The 21,579-nt window shown below is 40.2% G+C and overlaps 1 protein-coding gene across 1 annotated transcript in view; it reads left to right on the plus strand.

Moving 5' to 3' along the window:
* The window catches only part of LOC102865663 (chromosome unknown open reading frame, human C1orf105), a 45,038-nt gene extending 34,758 nt beyond the window's left edge, over nucleotides 1-10,280 (plus strand). Inside the window, exons 5-7 of the mRNA XM_006887466.1 lie at nucleotides 2,737-2,804; nucleotides 4,852-4,919; nucleotides 10,132-10,280. Coding sequence (XP_006887528.1) covers nucleotides 2,737-2,804; nucleotides 4,852-4,919; nucleotides 10,132-10,280 — 285 coding nt within the window. The remainder of the gene's footprint in view (nucleotides 1-2,736; nucleotides 2,805-4,851; nucleotides 4,920-10,131) is intronic.
* The last annotated feature ends 11,299 nt before the right edge of the window (nucleotides 10,281-21,579 follow it).

Below are 21,579 nucleotides of genomic sequence, written 5' to 3' on the forward strand. Positions count from 1 at the left end.
AAGGATTTTGAGACTTTGTCTCACATACTTTGAGGGGTCAGACTTTGAAAAAAGCCATAGTGATTAGAAAGTAAAGTGAAGGAGAGTGGCTGCAGCAGGCTTGGGCAGAGCAGAGACAGGGCAATGCAGGACTGGGTAGTTGCTGTGTTCTGTTATATAGAGGGTTGCACTGAGTTGGAACCAACTTAACAGCAACTTGTTCTTCTTGTTATTATGTGCTGTCAAGTCACCTGTGACCCATAGCGACCCTATATACAGCAGCTCTGAACCCTGCCCTGCCCTGAGCCGGTCTCACTAATTAAAAATATGGAACACTTCATGAATTTGCATGTTGTCCTTGTGCAGGGGCCATGCTAATCTTCTCTGTATCATTCCTATTTTAGTAATGTGCTGCCAAAGTGAGCACTAACAATTAGCAATGAAAAAAAAAATACTATAGCTCAGGAAAGACATGATAGTCAACAAAATACCAACATGTAGTGCCATAGGTCTAATAGAAAATTTGTACAAAATTAGTTTAAGGAAGTATTCTCTTTTAACCAGGCCAACTCTAGAAAGTATTTTAGAGTTGACAGAAGAACACATTAAAAGTGGGGTCATTAATTGCTAAGTCACTCCCCAAATATTTCTTACACAGACACCATATTTGGGTCTGGAAAGTAAAGAATAGAAATATTATCTCTTTTCTCACGAACTTGAAAGTCTATCAGGGAAGCCAGACATTAACCATGAGAATATAGTAAAATGGCAGAGGAATGTCTCTTTTTTATTGATTATACAAAGGCACTTGACTGTGTGGATGACAACAAATTTTACCTAACCTTGAGAAGAATGGGCACGCCAAAGAACTTGATTGTGCTTATGCAAAACCTATGCTTGGACCAGGAAGCAGTCATCAAAACAGAACAAGGAAATACTGCGTGGCTCAAAATCATGAAAGGAGTGTGTCAGGGATGCATCCTGTCTTCATAACTTTTCAATCTATATGTGGAACAGATTATTTGGGAGGCTGGTCTTTATGAGGAGGAATGTGGCATCAGGATCAGAGGAAGACTCATCAACAATCTGTGTTATGCAGATGACACAACCTTGCTCATCAAACTGAAGAGGACCTGAAGCATTTGCTGCAGAAGATCAAGTACTGTAGTTTTTAATATAGATCGAAGCTCAACTTCAAGAAGAAAAAGATTCTTACCACTGGACCAATTGACAGTACCATAATAGAGAAGTGATTAAAGTTGTTAACAATTTTAGCTTGCTTGATTCCACAATCAACACTCTTGGATAGTAGCTGTTGGGAAATCAAAAGACAAATTGCATTAGGAAAATCTGCTGTCAAGGTTCTCTCCAGAATACTAAAGAGCAACAATGTCAGTCTAGAGACTAAGGTGCACCTGATGCAGGCCATGGTTTTTCAGTTACTTGCTATGTATCAGAGAGGAGGACAATAACTAAGTATAACAGAAGAATTGATGCCTTTGAGTTGTGATTCTGGAGAAGAGTATTGAACATATCACAGACAGTCAAGAGAACAAAAATTCTGTCCTGGAGAGAGTAAAACCAAGATGCTTTTGGAAAGCAAAGATTTTGAAACTCCACCCAACATACTTGGAACATGTTTCAGGAGGGACCAGTCCTTGGAGAAGGACATCATGCTTGGAAGGGTGAAGGAACAATGCAGGAGAGGAAGAGCCTGGATGAGAAGGACTGACACAATAACTGAGGTAATGGGGTAGATGATGTTAGAGACACTGAGATTGGCAGCGTTCAGAGCTATCATGTAGAGGGTTGCTATGAGTTTCAGGCAACTTGACAGCACACAACAACAACAACAATATTCTGAGAGAAAAATACCTAAGAACACTAGGAGCATGAGGCAGCAGACTACCAAACAACAGCATCAATCAGTTTTATCTGTGAGAAAGTGATGTTAACCTGAGACCAGAAGAATGTGCAGGGAGTGATTCAGGCAGAGAGAATTTGAAGGTTCAAGAATCTTCAAAGGAGCCCTGGTGGTGTTCTGGTTAAAGTACTTGGCTTATAACTAAAACATTAATTATTTGAATTCACTTGGTGCTCTCTAGAGAAAAATGTGTCAGTTTGCTCTTATAAAGATCACAGCCTTCACACCCTCTGGGGAAGTTTTACTCTGTCATGTCAGAATTGACACTATAGCAAGAGGTATTAATCTTGAGCTACCTAACCTCAAGATGTGATAATCAGGGAAGAACAAGCACCCTACCTATGACTTAGAGGGCAGGATGATGCCCTCAGGTTCATTCATAGGATGTTTGAATGTCTGGTATTAATGGCAAGTCTATTTGGCTAAGTTGATGCCTTTGAGTTGTGGTGCTGGAGAAGAGTATTTAATATACCATGGACTGCTAAGAAAACAAACAGGTTCATCTTGGAGAGGGTTAAGCCAGGCTGCTCCTTGGAGGCAAGGATTCTGAGACTTCATCTGACATACTTTGGACATATTGCAAGGAGGGACCAGTCCTTGGAGAAGGATGTAATGATTGGGTGGGTGGAGAGACAGCGAAGGAGAGGAAGACCCTCTACAAGGTGGATTGATTCAATGACTGGGGAATTTTAGGCAATGTTCTAAATACAACACTCATCCTCAGGTACAACCAAGAACTGTTCTCATCCCAGATGATTTAAATCTATACTTTGGGAACTACATAAATGACTGGGAATTCTAGGCAATGTTCTAAATACAACATTCATCCTCAGGTACAACCAAGAACTGTTCTCATCCCAGATGATTTAAATCTATCCTTTGGCAACTACATAAATCATAGGTAAGTCCATCATCTAAATCAGGACATTAAGTCTTGTTATTCCTGTTTAGGCACATATGACATTGGATTAAGAAACAGTCAAGTAGAAGTCTTAGAGAATGCTTAGGAACTGGCTTTATTTAATCAATGATGTTTTTTCCCTAGCTAAACATATTAAAAGAAGACTTCCCCCCTCCACTCGACAGCACTTAACAACAACATTGAAACCACAGTATTAACAATGCTATAGAAAGTATTATCTTTTTTACTTTCACAAGAACAATGTAAGGAACAAGACAGAGACTTCTTTGACTATTCAGGCAGAAGGAAATAGGAATTGCCCACAGAAATGACTTATCTAATGCAGAAGATATGGGATTACACTTAATCTCCCATGGTCTGTACAACCTCTGCCACCTTTTAATAACGAAATCATTGTCATCCATTTACTGTGTCATTTCCTGCTTTCTTATCAAGATCATCAAGGGGACTTTGGCGGCGTAGTCACCTGGGAGTTTTGCTGCTAACTCTCTGACTGTTTGAATCCACCAGTGGCTCATGGGGAGCATTCTATTTCTATGCCATTTACAGCCTCAGAAACCTAATGGAATTGCTATGTGCCAGTTTCAACTTGATGATACTGAGTTTGAGGGCTTATTGATATCAAGTGCAAAAAATATTATAGTCAGAATTCTGCTTAGCTGGTTGTAAGTAATCAGGTTTCCCCCTTTGTGTTTAACTTCATATGATGGGGGGTGGGGAAGAATTTAGTGTTTACTGTCTTCAAAAACTAAAAGCATGTCTTCTTCTGTAAGCAGACTTTTTCTTACAGGGAGGGAGAGACAACGGAACAATGTACAGATGAATGATAATAGATAGAAGAGTATGTAGTTATTGATTTACAGTGTACAGAGAACCATACTCCAAGGATGATTCCATGGAGAGAGACATGGTCCTTGGAAAGGTGGAGAGTCACGTAGGAAAGGAAGACCCTCAAACAGCTGATGACATGGTGACTGCCACAATGGGCTCTAATGTGTCAGGAAGAGTGAGGTTGGCACAGGATAGGGTACGGTTCAGATCTGTTGTTCATAGGGTCTGAATGAATTGTACTTGACTCAATGGTACCTAACAACAACAGAAAACTTCCTATTCTGTTCTACAAATATCACTTTTTTGCCAAAGTGGATAATTAGAAGGAGTGTTTCCTCCATCTCAATGAGTTTTTCAATGGCACTTTGGCTGTACTGACTTTTATTTCATTTTTTAGCAAATTAAAAAAAATACTGAAAGACTTTAGTGAAAACAGAAACCATGAAATGAGTGTAGAGCTGTAGATTAGTCATCAAAGTTAATAGACTTGTCAGTTTTTAGAAATAAAGCAGTTTAAACAAATGGAAAAAATTATTTGATCTAATGTACAATTATAGTTATCAGGAGAATAGGATATAATCAAGATATTTTTCTCTAAAATGGAAAGATTCCAATCTTAATATTACTGATTTGGACAAGATGTTACATAATTTTTCCCTGGAAACTGGAAGGGTTCTTTATTTAAGAAAGAAAACTTTTAAAAAATTTTATTTTATTCATTTTAATGAACATTTACAGAAATTTTGGATTTTCATTCATTCATTGTTGCACTTTTTTCTTTATATCCCGCTCCCCCTAGTTCTCTCCTCTCTTTGAAAAGCAAAAGATAAACTTCTTCATTGGTATGCAATCCCTCCGGCCCCGCCCCGTCTCCCCTCCCCACCCCAAAGGCACTCCACTATGCAACCTTAATTTTGGATTCCTGTGATAATCATAATATGCTATCATATATCACTTTTAAACTGTTCTCTCCCTCATTTTTTAAAGTGAAGATTTTCTTGAAATCCACAAATGTGGCATAAGTAAAAACAGCTTGCTAAGTGTAGCCCTAGTTGCCTCACCATGTTGCTAAAGCTGCCAAGTTAAGAGGTGCTGCATTCAAGAGACTCTCAGACTTTTAAACTGTATAAACATATGTCTCTTTTCACCATCTGTCACTAATTGGCTGATACATCTTCTTGTTCCACCCAATCAGGATGCTGGGTCTTCAATCACCAAGAGCCGAGACTGTACCCAAATCTCCTCAAGAAGACATCCTGACAGGTTGGTTTTCTTTTGAAGTAGTAGTCAGTGTGAGGTAGACAACCCCAGGGGTGTTGTTTGTTGTTATGTGCCATCGAGTTGCTTGCGACTCATGCAACCCTATGTACAAGAGGCTTAAACCCTGCTCTATCCTGTGCCAACCACATTGTCTCCAACACACCTACTCCCATTACTCCAATCACTGAATCAATACATCTCATCGAGGGTCTTCCTCTCCTGCGCTGCCCCTCCACCCTCCCAAGCATGATGTCCCTCTCCAAGGACTGGTCCCTCCTGGCAACATGCCCAAAGTATGTCAGACGAAGCTTCAGAATCCTTGGCTCGCAAGAGCAGCCCGGCTTCACCCTCAACGTGTTTGTTCTCCTAGCAGTCCATGATATATTCAACACTCTTCTCCAGCACCACAGTCATTGTCCAGCTCTTCAATGCATAGTACACAATTGTGAAAACTAGCCCAGATCAGGTGCACCTCAGTCTCTAGCTCTTCAGTACTCTGGAGAGGTCCCTCACAGTTGACTTTCCCAGTGCAATTATTCTCTTGATTTCCTGGTTGATGGTATCAAGAGTATTGACTGTGGAGCCAAGCAAATTAAAATTGTTAACTATCTCAATCTCTTCACCATCCATACTGATGCTGCCAGTTGGCCCAGGGTAAGAATTTTTGTTTTCTTGATGTGGGCTTCAATCCATACAGGAGGCTGTAGTCCTTGACCTGCAGCAAGCTCTTCAAGTCCTCCTCAGTTTCAGCAAGCAGGGTTGTGTCATCTGCATAACGCAGGTTGTTGATGAATCTTCCACCAATCCTGATGCCACATTCCTCCTCGTACAGTCCAGAGTCCCAGATTATCTGTTCTGCATACAGATTGAGAAGGTATGGAGACAGAATACATCCCTGGAGGACCCTCTTCCCAATTTTGAACCATACAGTGTCTCCTTGCTCTGTTCTGACAACTGCTTTTTGGTCCAAGTATGTTGTTGTTGTTGTTAAGTGCCGTCGAGTTCATAGTGACCCTATGAACAAAAGTCCTCGACAATTGCGTGACTTTCATCCTTTCTCCATGTTTGTAGGGTTTCTCAAGGCAAGCTATTTAAGGAAATGGATGCCACTCCTGTGTTTCACATAAGCACAATCAAATGTTCTGGGATTCCCATTCTTCTCAGGGTGGTAGAATGAAAAGTTTAAGGTCCAAAATAACTTCTAATATTTTCTGGACAAATTCTCATTTCTTTCTCTCTCTCAGGTTATTTTTTGGCTCTGTTTTGACTAGTCTAAGGAGCACTAGGGGTCTAAGGACTGGCTCTGAGGGAGAAGAATGAGGCACTCTCCTCTCATAAATATTTATCACCTTCTCTTGTAAAGATGTACCACTTCAAAAACCAGATTGACAGTGGCCTTGAGCCAGAATCAACTGGATAGCAGTGGAGTGGTCTGACTGGTCTGTGGCCCATCACTCTTCCCAGCCCAGCTAGTCCCCTCATCAGACTTGACTTGCCGTTATTATCTGTGTCATGCTTCTTTCCAAACCCATCCCATGCCACATGACTACCTCATTACTTCTAATTAGCCTGTAATCTATTTGCTGAGGATTTCCATAGATATGTGATTTAAACTAGATGAAAACCCCTCTCCCCTCCACAGCCCTAACAGTAGCAATTAAAATGGGAAAGAACTGCCCCACTCAGGCCCTGAGCCATCTATATCCTTGAAGGTTCCCAAAAACACCACACCACCCAGTAGCTGACCCAGGCTTTTCTTATCTTTTCTTGCTCTTGATGGGGAGTAAAAAATATCTTTCCAGCTTCAACGGGCCTAAATCATAATCCTTTTAGAGAAGCCAACTTTTGAGGTGATACAATTGGAAAGGTTAGTATAGCACAGCTGTCATTTTAATAGCTTTGTCTGTCTTCTTATTTCCCTCCGTATTACCTGAAACTATCTGAAGCTGTTCTTTAATTGGATACATACAATAAGGAAAAGCAAGATCATCTCTTTTACTTAGAATAAATGGGAAAGTCTAGGCTCTATCCTGGAAGGTTGCAGGGGAGAGAGAGGCAGGACTGAGCTGAAGAGACACGTAGACAGGAAATTTGAGGATCGATGATACGTCTTAGGGAAAGGGATGCCAAAGGGAGGATCAGACAAAGACTGAATAGGAACTAAGGTTTGTGAATCATGCTGGTAGAGTGAAAGGTGTTAGTCCCAGGGATCCCTTCTTCTGTATCTAAAACATTGGCTTATTTCATAGCCAAAGTGTACAGAAGAGCCTAGAGCTAAAAACATGTACCCAAAGAAAACACCACTGTGCTGTCCTCTGGACCATGCCCATATTATTCTCTTGAAGCTGAGAGAACAACCGGGTATGCTTGGTTCTAAGTATCAGCCACCCTCCCTACATCTGCCACACAGTCACTCCTCACAGTTTCTCCTGGAACTGGATTTGTTCGGGCCTCTCCTTACGAGGAATGAACCAGACAACTCTTCCCCTCCCCCTCTCCCTGGTATTATATGCTTTTCCCTCAACAAGCACTTTTATTGTCTAACCCTGAATATAATATAATGAGATACCTTTCATCAGTTTATTAGCTGGCAGGGTACATACCTCAGTTAGCAATGAAGTGATTTGATGTGCACAAGATCAGTACAGTGGGTGGACCTGGTTCTTGCCTACACAGTTCGGCTGTGGAGAGCAGTATGAATTTGCAAGAAGAGTAGTTTAGAGCTGATTAGGAGATGAACCTTAGGAAGCTTTGGTTAATTCCGGCTGTAGCCTTTCTGGGTTATACCTTGATCTTGGGTTGTTCTCTAAGATTCTGTGAAAAGCACTAGTCTGGGAAGCAAAGAAATGTAGATTAGAATCTTAACCTTGCTGAATAGACTTGGTGAAACTGTTTAAACTCCCTAGGGCTCTATTCTCACCTGTAAAACCAGAAAACTGGTTGACCAGTCTGAGTGCCAGACACTCAACACAAGCAGTCTTCACCTTTGGTCCACTGAGAGAACTCCTGACAGTGCAGTTTGGTGTATCTTAGACGTGTTCATACTATAGCACTTGCTGCTTTTTGCTGAAGCCACCACCCAGCTGGCCTCAGTGCCCGTGGACATGCTGCAGATACCACATGGCTGACTCATCCAGGAAGCATTACTACCAATCATGTTTAACTCATCCTGTTAGCCACAAAAGAGATTTCAAGCCCTTTCCCTAGTTCTACTAAACTTTACATATTACCACTAATTCTTGCTGAGAACCAACTATGTGAAAAAGATCTGTCTCCACAAGTCATGGGGAGGGGGTAATACCTTCTGGGTTCGTTTCTCCTTGCTTTGGGCCAAATATCCCTTCATAAACACTGCTCCAGAGGCTGACTGCCTGACTTGGGTGACCACGTGGCACTGTAGTGTGATCTGGTACAAAGGACACTGGGTTACAGCTGGAGAGATCAGGGTTCTGGTCCCAAGTCTGTCAGAGCCTATGACTCCAGGCCTTTGTGTCCTCTTCAATATGGTGGTGAGACTGAGCTGGATCTTGGGTGCGTATGATTCAGTAATATCTCTAAGCTCCCATTAAACTGGATTGAAAAAAATTTTTAAAAAATGTAATAAAAAACTAAACAAAAACCCAAAGAACTGGATCTAGAAGCTTGTTCCAAAGAATTCAGTGTTTCAGATTCCATGAATCATTCAAAGACTCCCAATGGAGAGATGCTATTTCATGCACTGATTTACTCTCCTTCAAGTGATTCAACTTCCTGAAAACTTGTTATGAACCAACTTTTTGTAAATAATATTTAAAAGAGAAGTCACATTATTAAGGATATTGATACTATTGTTGTTGTGTGCCCTTGAATGAGAGCCAACTCATAGCTGGCCCTACAGCAGGCTTTCACAGGTAGTAAATCGCATGGGAAGAGACTACCCATCCTTCTCCTGTGGAAGAGCTGGTAGATTTGAACTGTGTGCCTTTGGGATTACAGCACACTTTCTGACCATTAGGCCACCAGAGCTCCCTGGTGAAGATATTTTCCCAGATATCTTTTATTACTATTACTATTACTATTACTATTACTATTACTATTACTATTATTATTATTATTATTGTTAATTTTAATAAAAGTTTAGAGACTTTGTATTTCCATTCATTCATTGTTGCACTTTTCTTCCTGCCCACATCTCCCCCCTCCCCAGTTTGCTCTTCTCTTTGAAAAGTAAAAGAAAAATTCTTTCATTGTTATACAATCCCTCCCCCCAAGTCCACTCAATATGCAGCCTTCACTCTGGACTCCTGTCATGACAATAATATCTAATCATATATCCCTTTTAAACTGTTCTCACTCTCATCTGTTTCAATGCAGTATATATTATTTATCCCCTCATTCTCAGTCTTCCCTCAACCCTGATGTCAGTCCCATTTTACAACAGTGTCACTATGCACTATTTGTCCTTTTGTGACTGAGATATTCCACTCAGCATAATGTCCTCCAGGGTCACCCATTTTGTATAATATTTCATGAGTTCTTTGTTTTTCAAAGCAGCATAGTATTCCATTGTGTGAATATACCACAGCTTCTCTATCCATTAGTTAGTTGATGGGCACTAAGGTTGTTTCCAACTCTTTGCTATTGTGAACAAAGCCGTGATAAATATGGGTGTGCATGTTGTGGTTTGGGTGGCAGTTATGGTTTCTTTGGAGTATATTCCCAGTAGTGGAATTACTGGGTCAAATGTTATTTCTACTTGCAACTTTTTGAGAAAGCGCCATACCGCCTTCCATAGTGGTTACACCGTTATCTTTATTTCTCCTTAGTTGGTTCCCAGTATGTGAAAGCCCTGATGGCATCGTCCATAGAGAGCTGCACCTTGTTGGTGGTTTGAATCCACTCCTGTGGGGAGAAAGATGGGCAATCTCCACCCCTGTGCTTTACAGCCCCGTGAAAACCTCTTGAAGGCTCAGTTTTGTGTCACTTCTGAATCGACAACAATGACTTTGACTGAATTTCTTTACCTTGTATGCTTCTAGGTTCCCCCTTCTGGTCTCTTTGATGAGATTTGCTAAAATTTACCTATTGTGAGGGATGAGGTGGTTCTATTCAAAGAATTCTGTGAATTTTGAATGTGTTTTATAAATTAAAGTGTCTTGGGTGTTCTTTAGTTAGTTACTTAGTTACTGCCCTTCAGCACTCATTGTCTTTTCCTTCTTCCTGCATTGCCCTCCAGAAAGCGTTCACTACAGACTGCCCATTCTGGGCCCCAGGACAGCTGTCTTCAGTGGCCTTCTCTCACAAACCTACAAAACCCTACAGGAGAAGCAGCTCCCTTCCTTCTCCAGAAAAGAATCAACCAGCAAGGCAACGAAGCGGTGTTGAGTGGTCAGCTCATCATCTCTCCCATAACACTCAGAGAGGGATCAACTTCACCAAGGCTGTCCCTGGCTCTCCTCCAGTCCTTTTTTCCTATTTCTAGTAACATGTTGCAATCATATCTTCCTAAGAGTTGCTCATATTCTAACTCTTGCTGCTATCTTCTGATCTCCTTCTCCCAAGGCAAAAAATGGTTTCATTGACATGACTATAAACATTTACTGATTGTAATAGAGTCACGGAAATGTATCTTGTTTTATTTTGTTAGAGTTTCTTACCTATGTTATAATAGACAATATTCTTCTGTTTGTAAGACATGCCTTTTCTGCAAGCTATTTCAATTCTTCCTTCAGGGTAGGGGGCTCGTGGTGCCCCAGGGTATCCCTTATGAAGTTAGACTGTTAAGAAAGGAGGTGAGCAGCTACAATCCTGAATGCAAGCAATTAGAATCCATGCAATTCAAAACCACCAGATGCTACATTGGAGAAAGAGGAGCAGTCTCATCCTTTGCTAGCTGGATCTGATTCGATGGGATACAACAAGTTTAAAAAAAAAAGAATAAGAAGAAAGATGGGAATAAATTATATATACTGCATTGAAATAGATGAGAGAGAAAACTATTTAAAAGATATAGATGATTAGGTATTACTGTCATGACAGAAGTCCCGAATGAAGGCTGCATAGTGGAATGGACTTGGGGGGAGGGATTGTATAACAATGAAAGAATTTTTCAAAGAGAAGAGAGAACTGGAGCGGAGGGGTGGGCAGGGAAAAAATGCAACAATGAATGAATGGAAATCCAAAATCTCTGTAAATTGTCATTAAAATTAATGATAATAATTTGACCAAAAAAAGGAAAAGGAGGCGAGCAAAGGAAGCCACCCTTCTGTACTTATCTCTGTCAGTTAATGCTGGTAAATGATAAAAGATACAATGATGCAAAACTGGAAAACGGCAAGTGATTAACCTCCTCTCCCCAGTCACTTCCTTTGCTGTCTTTTGTAGATCAGATAGTTCGTTAATCGTTGCCTATTCAAATCTATACCCAGTACTTGTGTTTTCTAACGTTGTTACTTTGGTAGAGGATATAGAACTCAGTATCTGCTCTAGTGCATGTATTAGCAGAATGAGGGAGTCAAAAGAAAACTCTAGGTTTGTAAATACATTTAAAGGCACGTGTGCTCTGTGCTGAGCTTCAGGGAGGGTCATATGAACAAAAGACCCTTTCCATTCTCTAAGAGATAGTGACTCATAAAGTGGAATCCCAGGATCATAGCTGAATGGACACTGGACCAACAATTGAGAACGGACCTCTGTACTGAGTCTACTTAAAGAATGGGCTTCAGAAAGTAGGTCAACTGGCCTGGTGCCTAGACTATGACTCTTGGCTTTAGGCTAGAACTCCGACAAGTTCTTGAGAACTTCCAACAATAAAAGAACTCTATCGATAATGTCTATTTCCTGTTAAGGTAAAGGTGGTTGTTGATTCTGGTGTTACTTAATTTAACTGACAAAAGATCAAAAACTTGGCAATTTTTAGCCACTGGCCATTCCGCGTGAAAGAGATGAGGCAGTCTGCTTCCATAAAGATTGTTGTGGTTGTTGTTGTTATGTGCCATCAAGTTGCCTACAATTCACAGTGACCCTATGTACAACAGCCCTAAACCCTGCTCTATCCTGTGCTGATCCATAAAGATTACAGCTCTTGAAATCCAATGACACAGTTCTGCTCTGTCCTATAGGAATGAGTTGGTGTGGACTTTTTACTTTTTTTTGTTAATGAGATAGGCAATGTAAACAGTGAGCCAAGAAGTTGGCCATTTGAGTCTGCTCATTGTGTCTCGGGGAAAAGTCCTCATAATCTACTTCTGAAAATCCAGCCTCTGGAGTACAGCTCTGCTCTAATGGATGTGGTTGCCATCGATCAGAATCTACTCAACAGCAACCAATGTGTGGCTTGTATTGAAAAAATAAAAAAAACAACCAAGAAGTTTCCTAAACAGAATGCTTCCAAAATCTCCTGAGAAAGGATAATATCTGGTGTTTACTGGTGTCCTAGCATCGTGACAGAGGAAGATGGTCTCCATCGACTTCTTCAACTTTTACACACTTAAGTATTGAGATACCTAAAGAATTTTTTAAAATGTGCCTTATTGTTATTTTAAGATTTTGGAAATCAAAATGAGAAAATGTCAAAGGACAAGAATGCACAACATCCCTTTGCAGTAGATGCCACAGTGATGTTATTATCACATGCCATGTAACCTCTGGGTAATTGCTCTGTACCCTTGTGAGAGAAATAGAATGAAAAAAGGCAAACACCCCCATATCTCTCTTCCTCTGCTCTCTCTCTCTCACACACACATATTTCTCTCTCCCTCTCCTCTCCTCTTCTCTCTTTTTCTCTCTCTCACATTACATTTCTCTCTCTCTCTCTCTCTCTCTCTCTCACACACACACACACACACACACACACGCACGTCACTTAAGAATTATTGTAAAAATTATTTTGACCTCACAGATACTTCATAGTGTCAGAAACTCCCCAGCCCACTTTGGGAATTTCTAGTCTATGCGATATACTATTTTGTCTCCATCCCTTCAAGAAAAGGATGCCAAAAAGCTTCCATACATTCACCTAAGTAACCTGATTATCATGTCAGAGCATTTAGAGAGAAAAAAGCATCAGGTTTTAAAAATTAATACTGACTTATAGTATCATTTCTCATCTTTTACACAGATTGTCTGCCCTGCAACCTTGGATTTTTAATTTGGTTCCTCAAACAGTGGTCCAATGAGAAGACACTAGTTTGACCATCTGTCACAAGAATTCTAGTTTCATGTAAACTGTTCTCTGGCTGGGTGATTTGTTAATTAGTTTATTTGCATTTGGTTAATGTGAACTCACTTCCCAGAATCTGAGATCCAAATAAGAACCACAGTGGCTTTACCATACTAATGACACCTCTTTATTGGTTTCGTTTAAAAGTTAACTAGCTTGTGAATTTCCTTTTTTCTTGTTCTAGCAACTGAATCTTTGAGAATCATGGCTCTGGGTGAGGAATTTCCCAAACTAAGAAATCCTATTCTGATAAACTTCTCCATATGATAAACCAGTGCCATAATTTTCATTTAAACGTGAAGAGATGTGTATGCATGCAGCCCCATTTTCTCTATCAAAGGAATAATGTTATTGATGGGAATCCTTTTCTTGTGATGTGGCGGTCAGATGGTTAACCACATTTTTCCTTGTGGCACAACCTTTTTCCCCCTCCTCTCTCTCTCAATCTTTTGTATGCTGAGTTGAGTCCATGCAGGTTAGAGTTTGGTCTTGGTAGTTACTGTTGTCTCTATAATATCTTTCTAGGCTCTCATTAATAGTAAGATCTGGTGATGTAGGTGCTGCTAACACAAAACTATGCCTCTCTGGTGGTTCAAATCTACTATCAGCTCCAAGGGGAAAGATGGACAGTCTCCCCCCAGCATAGTGGAGGGTCAACTATGAGTCAGTTCTGACTTGATGGCAATGAGGTTTTTCATCTCATAAATAGGTTAGGACAATTTCTTCATTATGAAAATCTAGTCATAGTATTTTCTGTGGTTCAAAGTCATATGCAGTACAGACTAATTTTACCGCATGGAGAATCTTGTATTACTATGTTTCTCCCAGCTAACTTCTGATTTTGCTGGGTTTTAAAAAAAGAACAACCACCAAGAAAGACTCATAGTAAAAGCCACCAGGCATGAGTCAGATTTACTCCTACTCTTACATCTTCCTTCACCCCAACAGAAAGCTTAAAAAACAATCAATAATACTAGTTCTGTCATTTCCAGGAATGTGGAGAAATACTATATTCGAAGAAGAGTCATTCTGTAACTTTAAAAAAAAACACCCCACAAGTCTTCAGGTCTTCAATACAAGATAATGGTTACATTTCACTGCCACTTTAACCTTGGGGAAGTCTGTGGGCATCCATAGCTATATGCTCTTCTCAGCCACTCATTTCTTTTACCTCTGTTAAAGCTCAGGGGGTCTACCAGAGAACCGCTTGTTCCTGAGACTTGTGATATATCACATTGGAACTTCCCCTTGTCCTGAATAGCAGAAATGTAACGAGTTTGGTAAAACTGCATTGTCTCCTCCTAAGGAAAGCCTTAGGAGAATGTTCCTTTCTGGGTGCAGTCACTCAAGTAGGGACTTCTTACAGCAGAAGAGGTAGGCGATTTCCAAGGTGAGAAGAGAGCGCAGGACTTGTTTCTATTAATCAACCTCAAAAATGTTATTCTCTATAAACTATCCTTAAGAATCGATGAAATGCAAACATTTTAGAAATAGACAATATTTAACTACCCTCCCTGGGTAGTTAGGACTGACCAATTCGACATGAACGGTGTCCCACTCAAGCCCATCCTACTCGATTACATTCTGCTCCTATCCCACATGTGCAGCTCCCACCTCCCTACCTCCCTCTCTAGAAAAATGTATAACTTAGGACAAGAATAATGTTTCTTAATTTTTTTAAATAAGAATAGTGCTTTGTGCTGTCTCTGTGTCCCCACAGAGGTTACCCAGACACATGTTGTTGTTGTTGTTAGGTGCCATCAACTCAAAGGCACTAATTCTGTTTTGGTCTCCCTTCTTCATTGTCCAACTCTGACCTGTATATGAAGCAATTGAAATGACTGTGTCCTGGACCAAGCACCTTAGTACCTCATCTTTAAAGTAGCATCCTTGCCTATTAACACTTTAAAGAAGTTCTGGCAGCAGATCTGCTCAATTCTATATGTCATTTGATTTCTTGACTGATGTCAATATTCCTTGGATAATGAATATTGACTATTGATCCAAGTAAAATGCAGTCTGTGGCAACTTCAGTCTTTTCTCTGTTGATCAGGAGGATGTTTATTGGTTCACTTTTGATACTCTCTTTTTTCTATATGTTTAGGTGTGATCTATACAGAAGGCTGTAGTCTTTGATCTTCACTAAGTGCTTCAAATCTTCCTCAATTTCCACAAGCAAGGTTGTATCATCTATATAACGATGGGTGTTGATGGGCCTTCTTCCAGGCCTGACTGCTACATTCTTCATGTAGTCCAGATTATTTGCTCCATGTATAGACTGAATTGGTAGAGTAAAAAGGACACAACCCTGATGGACATATTTCCTGCTTTTAAATTATATGGTATTCCCTCGTTCTGTTCCAATGACTACTTCTTGTTCTATAAATATGAAAGCAGCACAGGGTCAAGAACCGTCTAGACTACACTGAAGGCATTGGCAAAATAATAAGGCTCCAGGAATTGATAGAATACCATTTGATATGTTTCAACAAATAGAGGTAAATCCTGGACATACTTTATTATCTATGTCAAAGCATTCTAAAGACAAGAATCTGGCTAACCAACTGGAAGAGATCTGTGTCTACACTCCAAAGACATGATCCAGAAAAGTGTAGAAATTATTGAACAATTTAATTAATATAAACACACCAGAAAAATCTTAATGAAGATTATTTAAAAGATGATTGGAGCAATACATCAGTAGAGTTATCATTGTTGACAGCAGATGGGCCTTGTCAGAAAGCAGAGAATACCAGAAAGATATTTACTTGGGTTTTGTTGACTATGCAAAGGCATTCACCTACATGTATCATAGTTATGGATAAATAACCTAGACACATACTTGAGATATTCAGAATGATGAAAGCCCTCTTAGGCTTTATCAAGAAATATGGGAAAATAACTAAGCTAAGATCCCTGAATGTAAACTATGAAAATACAAAAAGTTTTGGTATTCTAATGGTGCCTTTGAGACACTTAACATTGTCAGTTGGAGACATAATGCACGCACACACAGAGGCACGCACATGTAAAACCGTATATGTGAGTGAGGAGCTCGTGTGCAGGACAATATCTGAACAATCATGAGCCACCTACTGTAAACTGAAGATCCTGTGGTTACAGCAATAACGCTCTCCACACCACCAACTGATCAGCTCTCTGAACAGGAACAAAGATGTAATTGTGTGACCCTGTCAGGAAAGTTAGCCAGAGGAGGCAGGGGGGTAGGGGAAATAGCCATATTCACCCACATAGGATGTAATCTCTTGTTCTTTGAAAAGTCTCTGGCAAGATGCCTAACTACCTGGACAATCGACTGCAGACTAGTGAAATGAGGCACTGGTGATGTTTGCTGTTTCAAGGAACACGTGTTCCTAAAAGTCTTGAGCTGTCCTTGAATCAGTCTGGTGGAGCAGAGATCGTGCTGGGGGATGTCTCATAGCTGGAAAAAGTCAGGAAGCCCTGACTTACTAACTTCTCACCTTGAGAAAATGGCCTTAAAAGTAAGATATACATAATATAACTAGAAAAAGATACTGGTAGTATTATTTGGCACTGTGGAGTGAAGCTGGGGGCTAGGAGCACTGAAATTGCAAGCGGGGCATATTTCACATTGTACTTTCTTATTATCTTTGAATTTTGGAATCCTTTCAATGTCTCCACAATTAGAAAACAAAACAAAATAAAAAACAAACAACACCTTTTATAAGGTACCAGGGGCTATCTAATTTAGGAGTTGAAAGCCCAATAGATTATCAACCTAGCTGGTTATCTTCCTAACACTCAAGCACAGTCCTTGAATACTACAAAGTTCAGTCAAGTATCCAGGTTAAAGAATAAATATTACCACTAGGCTTGGGAAGTTCTGCCCCTGAAATGCTACTATTGGCAAATAGTATCAAATGCTTCAAACATAAAAGCATATTTCACTTTCTCACAGCACTTTCACTTGCTTTTCCTCTCCTTCTGAGTCAAAATTTATCAGCAATGGTGGACACAAATTTAAGAAATGTAGTCTTTCCCTGAGGCCTCTCTATAAAAGTTCTTTCTTTTAGACATTCGGATGGCTGGCGGGGAAGAAGAACAAACTGGGGAGGGAGGGTAGAGAGAGTGGTGCAGCAATGAAGGAATGAAACCCAAAATCCCTGTAAATGTTCAATAAAACTAAAAAAAACTTAATTTAAAAAAAGTTCTTTCTTTTATTGAAACAAATGTACCTGGCTCTATTTTATGAAGCTGCCTGTAGGAGGAAGCTCAGCTCTCTTGCATAAATCCAAATATTTGATAGCATAGTCCATGTTCTCCTTAGTTTTCTTTACCTTGAGATCTCCAACTCCTTTGGCCAGTGTCTCATGACCCCAGCTGTCCTCTCCAGATACATGTCAGTGTTGCTCAAAGTGTGACAACTAAAGTGGAATCCAAAACTTCAGTTGTGGCCTAGCTAACCGTGACCCTGGGATTCTTGACCTCCCTTATTCTAGATCTATCCCCTCTAGAAATATAAATGAAATTAACAGCCGTTTTCTTAGCAGCTGCATCACACTCATTTCTTTCAGGTTAATTCACCATGAACAACTATTTGTCTTTTTTTTTGTTTACTTTTCTTGTAGCCAATTTTTGCACTTTGCTAGCTGTGATTTTAAAAAAAAACACCACCAACCACCACCCACTTGTAGTGGACTTGGGGGGAAGGATTGTATAACAATGAAAGAATTTTCAAAGAGAAGAGTGAATTGAGGGGGTAGGGGTTGGGCAGGGAGAAAAGTGCAAAGTGAATGAATGGAAACCCAAGTCTCTGTAAACTTTCATTAAAATTAATTAAAAAAAAACTCCACTCTTTTTAGTGGCCCTTTGTTCCTCCTAAGGAACCTTGGTGATGTAGGGCCTAAGTGCTGGGCTGCTAACTAAAAGGTAACAGGTTTGAATCCATGGCAGAAAGATGTCATTGTCTCCTTCAGAAAAGTTTTATAGCTTTGGAAACCCTGTAGAAATCTCTTTCTCTGTCCAACAGGGTGACCAGGAGTTGGAATTTACTTGATGGCAATGAGTTTTCTATTTCTTCTTGAAAGGATTCCTCTGGCTAGGTTCCATTTGGTGATTATCTTTCTGAATTTGGATTTCACCCTCATGGGCTAGTTTTTCCAGGTTTAACAACCCGGTCTTCTTTCTTTCTTCCAGTCTTTGACACAATGTTGAAAGGAATAAGATCAGGTACCAGCAACTCTAGATTTTGCCTTTCAGATCAGGGCCTCCACAGGGTCCCCTTTTAACATTTACATTTCATTATACAAATATTCAAATGCACCATGAACGCCCATATGTCTTCCACCTAGAGTCTACAACTGTCAGTATTTTCCTCACATTTCCTTCATCTGCATATTTGTTTTGCTGACCCATTTTAAAATAAAGATGTCACATTTTATCTTTAAATGCCTCAGATTCTCCTTCAAACCATAATCTGACTGAACAAAAGAGAATTCCCTATTGTTATCTGTACTCGGCTTGTATTCACATTTCTCACGTTGAGCCCAGTATGTTCTATGTGTGTGGATTGTTTATGGATGAATCAAATAAAGTACGACACTTTTGTGTCTCTTTTCATCTAGACACAAATTGGGGTTTTTGTGACAATGACCTGTTGAAGAGACCAACGCAATGTAGATTGGCAAGACTTTCTTAAATACCTCTCTAAAGTACTCAAGAGCAACGGTGTCTCTCTGGAGACTAAGGTGCGCCTGATACAAGCCATGGTTTTTGCAATCACTTGTTATGCATCAGAGAGTTGGACAATGACTAGGGAGGATAGAAGGAGAATTGACGCCTTTGAGCTGTGGTGCTGGAGAAGAGTATTGAATATACCATGGACTGCCAAGAAAACAAACAGATTCATCCTAGAGAGGGTTAAACCAGGCTGCTCCTTGGAGGCAAGGATTCTGGGGCTTCGTCTGACATACTTTGGACATGTTGTAAGGAGAGACAGGTCTTTAGAGAGGGACATCATGCTGGGTAGAGTAGAGGGACAGCGCAGGAGGGGAAGACCCTCTATGAGGTGGATTGATTCAGTGACTGGGGTAATTGGGATGGGTGTGTCAGAGGCAATAAGATTGGCACAGGATAGAGCACGGTTTAGGGCTGTTGTACATAGGGTCGCTATGAGTCGCAAATGACTCGACGGCACATAACAACAACAATGTTCTGTTAGTTTCGAACATTGATGCCAAATAAGTTCCACATACCCTGAAGAGCACAAATACATTGCTGTCGAGTCATTTCCAACTCATAGTAATCCAAAAGATAGAGGAGACCTGTCCTATCAGGTTTCTAAGGATTTAATCTTTATGGAAATTGACTGCTACGTATTTCTCATAAAGAATATCTGGTGGATTTGAACCACTGACCTATTATAAGTTCCCATGCTAAAAACTGTGCCACCAGAGGGCCTAAGTTTCACTTGCTGAAGTAACCCTAACCCTAACCCTAACCCTAACCCTAACCCTGAAGTAATTCTTTTATTCATCAAAGTCATATGTAGCTACCAATTAGAGTTTCTAATAAGCATAAGGTGATACTCTTTTAACTGAGCTGATGCAATTACAGGGATAAGGCCAGAACCATATTACTTAATAATTGTGTAACTTTGGTCATGTTACATTGAGGGAAGCCGAATATCAAATTTAATAATAGTAGACCAAATGCTGTATCGGGAAATGAGGGAGGCTTAATACAAGCTGAAGGTCACCTTGTGACACTAGGGCGTTCCCTAGGAGTCAACATTGTTAGTTTTTATCAAATGAATCCCTCCTTCTTGAGATTAACATAAAGGGGAACTTGGCCTTATCTGTAAAAGATTTCACCATTAGCCTTTGTTTTGTACTTCCTTGTTTTTCTGTATAAATACTCAGAGAAGCATGGCTCAGTGCCTTCAATCATGGGAACTGTTGGCCCCCTGTTTTTCACATTCTCTGTTCTATATCATTCCTGACTGTTTGTCTCTTTATTATAAAATTATTCTATTCTTTGGGACCCTCAGTCTGCAACATTACATAACTTCTCTGGTTCTTGGTTTTCTGTGTTCTGTAATGACAATAGTGTCATTATATCTGGTTTCCATTCCATTCCATTCCATTCCATTCCATTCCATTCCAATCCTGGCTGCTAACTGAAAGTTTAGTAGTTTGAAGATACCAATGACTCTGAGTCAGAAAACACTTGGTGTAAACTCTGTGAAGTTTACAGCACAATGAACTCTGTGAAGCAGTTCTACTCAGACCTACAGTTGTTGTTGTTGTTGTTGGTATTGCCACGTGCTATCAAGCCAGCTATGACTTATAGTGACTCTATAAACAATGGCTCTGAACTTTGTCTTATCCTGAGCCAATCTCACTGTCTCTGACACACCAGACCCCATTGCCTCAGTCACTGTCAAAATCCATCTCATCCAGGGTTGTCTTCTCTTGCACTGACCTTCTACACTTTCAAGCATGATGTCCTTCTCCAACAATTTGTCCATCCTGGCAACATGCCCAAAGTATGTGAGACAGGGCTTCAAAATCCTTGCCTCCAAGGAGAAACCTGGTTTAATCCTCTCTGGAACAGACCTGTTTTGTTCTTTTGGCAGTCTTTATTATGTTCAATACTCTTCTCCAGTACCACAACCCAGAGACATTGATTCTATTTTCTTCCTTAATCATTGTCCAGCTCTCAGATTCATAGCAATCAACTGAGAAGACCATGGCCTAGATCAAGCCCACTTTAATTTTTAGACTGACATCATTGCTTTTTTAGCAGTCTGGAGTGGTCCTTGACAGTAGATTTTCCCCATAAAACTCCTCTTTTGATTTCTTGACTGCTGGTTCCAAGGGTATTGACTGTGGATCCACGTAAGATGAAATCGTTAACAACTTCAATCTTCATCTAACATGATGCTGTCTATTGGCCTGCTGGTGAAGATCTTTGTTTTCTTGATGTTGAGATGCAATCCATATTGAAAACCTCAGTCCTTTACATTCTGCAGCAAATACTTAAAATCCTCCTCAGTTTCAGCAAGCAAGGTTGTGTCATCTAAATAATGCAGGTTGTTGATGAGTCTTCCTCCAATCCTTATGCCACATTATCTTCTTAAATTACAGCCTCTTGAATGATCTTTTCAGGATATAGACTGAAAAGGTATGGAGACAGGATACATCCCTGACATGCACCTTTCCTGATTTTGAACCATGCAGTGTTCCCTTGCTCTGTTTGGACAACAGCTTCTTGGTCTAAGTATAGGTTTCACATGAGCACAGTAGTATTCTGGAATTAGCATTCTTCTCAATGTTAGCCACAATTTGTTGGGATCCACACAGTCAAATGCCTTTGCATAGTCTATACACAGCCTTCTAGTACATTCTGCTTCCAGCCAAGACCACTTGTCATCAGCAATGATATTCCTAGTACCTCAGCCTCTTCTAAACACAGCTTGCA

This window comes from Elephantulus edwardii, unplaced genomic scaffold (genome assembly GCF_000299155.1).
Source record: "Elephantulus edwardii isolate Elephantulus edwardi_28Jun2011 unplaced genomic scaffold, EleEdw1.0 scaffold00057, whole genome shotgun sequence".
Lineage (NCBI taxonomy): Eukaryota > Metazoa > Chordata > Mammalia > Macroscelidea > Macroscelididae > Elephantulus > Elephantulus edwardii.